Raw genomic sequence first — 8595 nt, forward strand, 5'->3', positions numbered from 1 at the left:
GATCACCCCATTCGGAAATTAGTAACCCCATTTTTTATACTAGATAACCCCATTCCTAAAGACTTGAAAACCCTCTTCCAAAACTCCAGAACTCTCGGCCAATTTTCAGGGACTTGATAAGCCCATTCTGAAATTGGTAACCCCATTTTGATACCTAATAACCCCAATCGTAGAGACTTGAAAACCCCCTTTCAAAGTCAAAACGTGTTTTATATGCCAAAGGGTATTTTCGTCCAGCTTTTACTGACAAGACAGATTTTGTCCCCCATTGGTAATTTCTGAAAAGCCTGGGTCCAGTTGATAATTCTGCCTAATGTTTGTCTCCCATTGGTAATTGGTCCAAACCATTTTACGCTATATGCTGACCCATTCGGTCTCCACGATTTTTCCACCCAGATCGTCATCACCCACGCAAACCCTCTTAATTTTCTCCTCTCTCTTTCTTCGAGAAGGGTCTTTTGAATTCTGACCAGAAACTTCGTTTTTCTTTGTAAATTCCCCCCTACGAAAGAAGAGAAATTCGTTCCACATCCCCACCTTGTATCTGTATATATCTCCACGCAATTCAATTCAGACTTTATTCGGTTTTAGAATCGGAAAATACGAGGATGGATTTCGAACTTAGGGTCGCGAGGGAGAAGCTTGAGAGGGAGCAGAAAGAGAGGAAGAACAAGGCCAGGCTCAAACTCGAGAAGGAGAAGAAGGCTCGGACCGAGGCCATGCGCCAGAGAGAAGCCCTTGAAGCTGCTCAGGGAATTCGAAGGATCGATGCAGCCGAGGCCGAGCTCAAGGTTTTTTTTTTTCATATATTATATTTCCCCGTATTTTAATATGATTCTTGGGTTCGAATTCGAATTTTGCAGCTTTTCTTTGCTTGAATCTGTACCAATGGAATGGTGTCTCGTTGTTGATAGATCTCTAAGTACTAAACACCTATATGATTATTGGGAATTGCAATTGTTGGGCTGTGATGGGCTTTTAAAGGTTAGCTTTTCTGTTGATTATTTTTCACCTTGAAGGTTGAAATCTTCATCATATGGTGATGCATAGGGTTTTTTTTTTTTTTTTTTTTTTTGAATGGTAATGTTTTGTGTATTGTCGAAAAGTGTCGGTTGGATTTGTTCAACGTTTGTAATCTACTTTGCTAATTTTGATCGAATCTTACCCGTTTTAGCAATAATTGATCTTTTCCTATTGCAATTTTTAGGATAATTTAAACTAACAAAATGAGAAGTAACAAAGTTTTTTAGTGGGTCATCTGTGTACATTTTGGACCTTTTGGTTAGCTTGTGTGACTATTGCTTCTTCTTTTCACAGGATAATGTTAGATCACATTGCATCTTTACTAACTTCAATTCCTACTAGTAGGCGTTGTCATTGCCAATGCTGCCGATCTCTTGCCTTTCTCATCATCTGCCTCTGCTTGAATGCAATGGAACAATGCTAAGGGCCGTTTGGATGCCGAGAAGATATTGATTTGGATTTCTCACATTTGCAGCCCTTTTTGCACTGTATTTTGGATCGGATCAAATTCTTGAATTTCTAATTCAGCAGCTGACAGTAAAAAAAATCAGATTTCTAAGTTTGCTGTGGAAATAAGAAATTAGAAATCCACAGATCTGGGTGTTTCCTTCACCCTCTTTGCTCCTCAACCTCTCCCCTCCACTAGGAAGTACCCCCTTCCCTCTCTGTCTCCCTCTACATGAGCTGCCGGATCTATTCAGTTTGTATTCAAAACTCAATTCCAAATCCAAATACAAAATGGGAGGTATCCAAACGGGCCCTAAACGTCCACAAATTGAGTATTCAGTTTAACCATGTTCACACTCTCCAGAATTCTCGGATCTTAACTTAGACAAGGCTTGAAGTCCATCCTCTTCCATTATCCATACCTCCTTGAGCTTCAACTTGTCGAACACTTTGCTGTTCATATATATAATTTCTTTATTCTTAGCCGTCGAGAAATGGAGTCCGTATTCGTCAGTGGGATCACATTCTTATGAGATCTCATTCTCTAAGAATGTCAATCTTCACCTCAATTTTACTTGCCTCATTTATCACATTGTCATTTCATTTCCTAAATGCATAACAGTGAGCTTTTTCCATGTCCTTGACATTAAATTGTTTTTTTCTCTATGCGGAATGAACTTCACCTTGCTATTTGATTTTATTGTTTTAAGAAATTGGGATTTCACTGTCTTACAGACGAACAATAGATGATCCGTCGCCAATGTTTTAGATCAATGTTTAAAACTCCTCGCGACAATCATCAATTCACCTGAGTTGGCTAGGTTTTACCTTGGCCGAGTCCGAGTCCGAGTCCGAGTCCGAGTTTTGTTCTTCGAAATCAATCAAGAACTCCTTTGACTCAACTGTAGTATTGAAAAGTTGACTGCATCAATCATGGATTCGCCCTAGTCGACTCTTTTAATCCTTTTTTACCTCGGCCAAGTTTTGTCCAGGCCTTGAGTCTTTGAACATTGATTTAAATGTTCCTAATAGGAATTCTACGACTATTAATTAGGTAATGGACAAAGTATCTGCATCATTTGCATGTGCCTGTATTCTTCAATTTTCATTTTGAGTCACAAATTACTGCCAATTTTTCGTCGAAATGTCGAGACAAATTTGTTAAATAAAACAGTAGAGTATGTTCGTTGGCTTTGGTTCTCCATGACTGTTGACGTATAATTTGTTGCTGAATTGATTAAACTTTTCTTGCTTCCTAACTTCAGCATACACATCTCTTGAAGTTAATTTTATCTTTGTTATTGTGATAGGTACTGTTTGAAAATTCTAACTTTAATCGGAAGCAAGCTCGAGGTTCAGAATAGACCCAACTGAATCATTGACCTCTCACCAACTTGCTCGAGTGCATGAAAGATCATTAAAAACATTGGAAAAAGTGAATTAAGTAATTATAAAAATATAATAAATAAGATAAATTAGGGAGGCAAAAGGGGCCTATATTACTTGATTTTTGTGCTTGGTCAAGTGGACTTGATTAGGGATCATTTTTCTCTAAAGTTGTCAATTATGCTCCGTTTGCTTTTGTGTTTATGTTTTCCATAGGTAAGCTGGATTGAACATGCGACCTCAAGGTTGAAAACCAAAGCCTTAACCAATTAAGCTAGAGGCTCAACCTTGCCTTTTGTGTTTATGTTTTATTAGGATTTTTTATGTTCCGGACGTTATTGACTTTTTGTTAAATCCGACTCATTGTTAAATCCGACTCAAACTTATGTAGTAATGTGAATCTCCAATACAGTAGTATCTGTGGCTAAATTTAAAGAATTATGAATATGCCATTAATGACATACGCCATGACTCTATCTAACTCTATGTATTATATCTAACATCCCCTCTCAAGTCGAATTGTTTCTTTGAACATGTACAAATTCTCACTCAAACATCAATGATGATCATTTGAAAGGCCTTGGTGGAGATAACTGCTATTTGATCTTTGCTTGACATGAGAAGGGGTCCCATTTCACCACTTTCCATTTTTTCTCTAAAAAGTGAAAATCACTGGGTTTTGTGATAGTCGTACTGCACTCTGATTATCACAGTGTAGCTTTGCTTGTCCTCATGAATGCACATGAATCTCCTGAAGTAACCATCTTATCCAAATCAATGGAGAGGATAAAGGAGAATAGTTGAAACTAGGATTTTGAGATGGGGAAGAACTGAAGAAATATCTTTGTTGGGTGAATGGAGATGTCTTTGAACCTTGATCAACTTGGCTCTGATACTATGCTAAATCTGCCTCAAACCTATATAGTCAAAAAGTGGGAGGAGGACAAGAGGCAGAATTTCATGGGGTTTCATTGCATTCGTACTTAATGTGAATCTCCAATACAATACTACACAAATACGTATGTATATGTATATATACATATATGTGTGTGTGTCAGTGTTTAAAAACGCGGATTTGACGCGGAACGCGGCCAGGAAAAATCCTTGTCGACTCAACGCGGACGCGGCCAAGAATGCGGTTGACGAGGTTGACGCGGTCATAACTTGGGAGAGTCGAAGGAGTTTAATGACTATGTAGGGCAAAACGCGGAATGCGGATGTGGTGCAATGCGGAATGCGGCCAAGGCAAAAAGGAGTCGACTCGGGGGAGTTCCTTGTCGAGTCAAGGAGTTTTTGAACACTGGTGTGTGTGTATATATATATATATTCAGGATTTGCTAGCAATTTCATCGGTTTAACTTTTTATTTTTTGCTTACGTAATGGTTTTTGAGTGTGTATTTTACTGAGTCGGTATTTTACTGAGCACTTCCTAAATATTCATTATTTGCATGTGTTTCCACACATTTCCTTGATTTTACTGGATTTCTACCAAAATTTCTATTCAAAACCGACATGTTTCTATTTCTGTCATGGCCAAAATGTATACCGAAACTGAAAAGATGAAGCCTTGACCTGCTTGCCTTCGTCACATTTGAAATGGTTTGAGTTTCGTCTTTCTCCTTGACCACACCTACTGAAGATAAATTGTGTTTCTTGCTACTGGAAGCTTCTGTGCATGAACTAGTGCTCGTACTTGAGTCGGTGCAGGCTGTGTTCCCGTACAACTCCCAACTGTCATATTGGGCAGCGGTCGAAATATCAATCACCGACATCTACAATGATGCCTTATTGCTGGCCGACTTCAACCTATGGATTCCTTCTAGCGAAAAATGCCGTTCTTCACGGTGTGAGTTTGGCCTTCGTCTATCATCACATGTGCCAGATTGGCGTTAGCCCTAGTTCTCATCGAGGACTCTAGCCGCTTGTCCCTAGTATCCCAAGACCCTTTCATAATCATAGATGGAATGTGTCCTGTCGCCTCACAAACTGTCTAGGAGAACGAGGTGGGTATCTAAGACTTGGCCATTTTCACCCCCGTCATGCCATTTGTGCCCGTTGCATGCTGAACTGATATCATTTTCGTAAGGTTTCATGCCAAAGGGATTAGGGAATCCATGACTCAGAGTAACGGGGTACACCTTGTCCTGGTAACTCACGGAAACCCCAATGGGTTTTCCTGTTCCTTCGCCTCAACCCATAACCATGTTCTTTCTGTTACGGTTTCAGTATATGTTTTGGTGAGGATGGAAATGTTCATTTCGGTTGTTTCATGTCGTTTTCGGTGAAGATTTAAAACCATGGAGAAGACCAATGGGGTCTAGCAAGGGATAGGGAGGCCATATATTTTCAGCTATCTTGCCATCATGAGAGGCCAATCTTTGGAGTTTTCCTCACAGCTCCATAGAGCTAAATACATTTTTCCAACACGCCTTGGGCTTTTAGATTTCAAGGACTCTGCTTCATCCTAAGATTTGCAATGTAGGAAAAGAAGCCCTTTGTTCATTGAGGATATAATTACCTCCATTTTCCAAACCCTCTTGATCCATTCCATGAAGTATTTGAAGTTTGGAACTCGGGTCGAGAATTTTTTTGACCAGTCATGACGTAAGACGGAATCACTTGTCCTATCGTTAACAAGTTCATAATTCAGGAGAGGGGAGATGGCTGGGTTGGTGGTCTGCCCTCTGAGGACCTCAATTGAGGTTTTTGGAGTGGGAGAGGAGAGGGGATAGCCTCTACAATAGAAGTCTCCAATTCCCAGGACAGTATCTTGGAGGTATCACATTCTTCCTGCTGAAAGGAATGCACGACAAGGAGGGAAATCAAGCCACAAAGAACCAGTTGTCACGGAAAGGAAGTGAATCATCAATCCCAAAGTAGATGGGCAAGTGGGTAATGCTCCTGCTTAATGGTGGAGTATTATTTAGATATTCTCTTTAATCCAGCTACTGGATTTTTCACTTCCGCTGTTAAAGACAAGACACATACCTATCGCTTCCATATGGCCGAGCATTGTATTGGTAACTATGATATTATAAGTCAATAGTACGTTTTTTTCTTCACATTTCATGTTGTTTACTAAAAATAGCCTCTAAAACATGGTAGTCAAACAGTAAATTGATAAATTTCATAAATTATTTACTCAATATTAGGTGGCTATCTGACTTAGATTTTTATGCCATTCTTCAATATAATTCATAGGTTAATCTTGTCAAATATGCCTCAAACGTATGTAGTTTAAGAAAGAGAGAAGAATCAAGACAGGAAGAGGAGAGGCAGATTTCGTGGGGTTTGATCGTATTCTCATGATGATGTCAATCTCGTATATGATGACTTATATTTGACTGAATGTAAATATTACTAATCTGCCATGAATGACATGCACCATAACTCCATGTAACTCTATCTTGTTTCTAATGAATATTTTACTTATAAGTTTTGTCATTTTTTGTTTGAGGGAGATAAATTCATTAATGCAGAGGGTAATTATAAAAATAAATGGACATTGTCTATGAAATTGCAAGAAATTTTTTTTCTAATTCTTGTTCACCTTTCCTCTGTCAGTGTACTGAATGAAAGCACTTACATAACCTTTTTGGTTTTTGTCCTCAGGCAAATCAAGAAATGGAAGAAAGTTTGCTTGTTGGAGTCGTTGTCGTGTTCTATCGAATTCTTGAAGCCGTGCCTTATCAGGGATACGGGGATAAGATCAAATTGCCACCTTCTTGCTTCACCGAACTGTCTGATCAAGGAGCTTTGGATAAAGGCCCCTTGTACTTCCTATTATCAAAACTTCAGCAAGGGGATGTTTCAGATACAGCGCCCACTAAGCAACAAAACCACGAAACAACTCATTCAGGTGTTCTCGAATTTACAGCATCCAAAGGTTCTGTCGAGCTTCCACCTCATGTCTGGAGCAACTTATTCAAAAAAAGTGATGTGTAATTCTCTTAGAATTTTCAAATAATTCAAAAAATCCTTTCATTCTCTCTTCTCCTATCTACTACAACTAGTAAAAATCCCCGTGCGATGCAAGGCCGAGAAAGAATTGTACAGACCACATCATAGGTTGATCCAAACCGTCCATGTAATGGAACACAACATAAATAGATTGTGCCCGTTAAATCATTTACATAGGCTGATCCCAGCCCTCCAATCTATAGAGGTTTCCATAATTGTTGTTCATCTTAAGGTGCTCGGAATTCGTCAATATTTTTACAGGTGTCCTGTATTCGTAATATCAAACTTTCCGTAACTGGACCCTCACATAGTGAATACGGAAAAGTAGTTTTTTTCGTCATCGTTAGGGGTGCAACTCAGGTGGGGTTGGGTCGGGTTGAGGCCAACCCAACCCAACCCGAGGAACCCTTATTTTCCAACCCAACCCGACCCAACCTGGCTGGGTTCAACCTGACCCAACCCGATTTGCAATTTCCTCAACCCGATTTCCAATTCGGGTCGGGTCGGGTTGTCCCAATTTGATATGGTACCAATTGTTGACCACCTCAACTGAAGCCGGGTTGTTTTGGATTTTGAGAACCAATAGTGAGTCACCATTAATCAGTTTTTAACTCACAATCGGTTCTTAACATCCAAAACAAATAGGGACTAACAATTAACAAAGGGAAATGTTATCCGCACTACTATATTTTGATGATCACACTCCTCACTTAATTAAAGTATGGTCTGGCCCTTACCATAGGATTATCCAAACCGTCCATTGTGAACTATGGAGATTATTTCAATGTTAAAAAAAGATAAACACATAAATAGAACTTCTTCAGATGGAACCCAAATTCGAGTTTCGGGTCGGGTTGCCCAACAGCCCAACCCTACACAACCCGATCTTCAATTCGGGTTGATTTTTCGCAACCCAACCCAACCCAATTTGCGAAAAAGCTTAACCCAACCCAAATTCGGGTTGAACCCGACCCGCGTGGGAAGGTCAACGATAGTTTCAAATTATATATAGTGCTAATGTCCTCACTACCATATTTTATAATGGCACTACTGATCGTATTTTGATGATTGCACTCCTCACTTTATTAAAATGTATGGTTTGGCCCGTACCATAGGATGATCCAGACCGTCCATTAGATGGGCCACTGCCTAAATAGGTTATGCCCCAAAAATAATTTCCATAGGTTGATCCGAACCCTCCGATTTATAGAGGGTTATAGGTTGATCCAAACCGTCCATGTAAAGGAACACAACATCAATCGGTTGTGCCCGTAACATCATTTCCATAGGTTGATCCTAGCCCTCCAATCGATAGAGGTTTTCATCATTGTTGTTCCTCTTCAGGTGTCCGGAATCCGTCAATATTTTGCAAGTGTCCTGCATGAGTAATATAAAGTAGTTTTTTCGTCATTTTCATATGTCTATACCTCTTCTTGGTAGTTTTTTGCCGTAATTGTCATAGATAGGTACCCGTGTTGGTAATTTTCGTATGTAATTGACGATTCTAGCCTCAAATAATTTCTCATAGATATAGAAGTTTTATAGCAGCAAAGATGTTAGTGGTAAAAGAGTAATGATGACGTGTAAATCTGAGATAAAAAGAAAAGAAATTTCTTTTTCCTCCCGCTATATTGTAGTAGATATAGCGGGAGGAAAAAAAATTTCTTTTCTTTTTATTTGAGATTTACACGTCAACATTAACCTTTTACCATTAAACCTCCTGTTGCTATCTAGCAACTATATCTATGAGAAATTATTTGAGGGTAAAATCGTCTTAT

The 8595-nt window shown here is 39.2% G+C and overlaps 1 protein-coding gene across 1 annotated transcript; it reads left to right on the top strand.

The window, feature by feature from the left end:
• Nucleotides 1-403: 403 nt before the first annotated feature.
• Nucleotides 404-6802, top strand: LOC143861214 (uncharacterized). Its single transcript, XM_077372150.1, has 2 exons — nt 404-791; nt 6470-6802. Exons 1-2 carry the CDS (start codon nt 609-611, stop codon nt 6800-6802), a joined length of 516 nt encoding a protein of 171 aa, XP_077228265.1. The 5' UTR covers nt 404-608.
• Nucleotides 6803-8595: the final 1793 nt, after the last annotated feature.

This window comes from Tasmannia lanceolata, unplaced genomic scaffold, assembly GCF_043159265.1.
Source record: "Tasmannia lanceolata isolate RefF3 unplaced genomic scaffold, GAP_Taslan_0.1 ptg000037l, whole genome shotgun sequence".
In the NCBI taxonomy this organism is placed as follows: domain Eukaryota; kingdom Viridiplantae; phylum Streptophyta; class Magnoliopsida; order Canellales; family Winteraceae; genus Tasmannia; species Tasmannia lanceolata.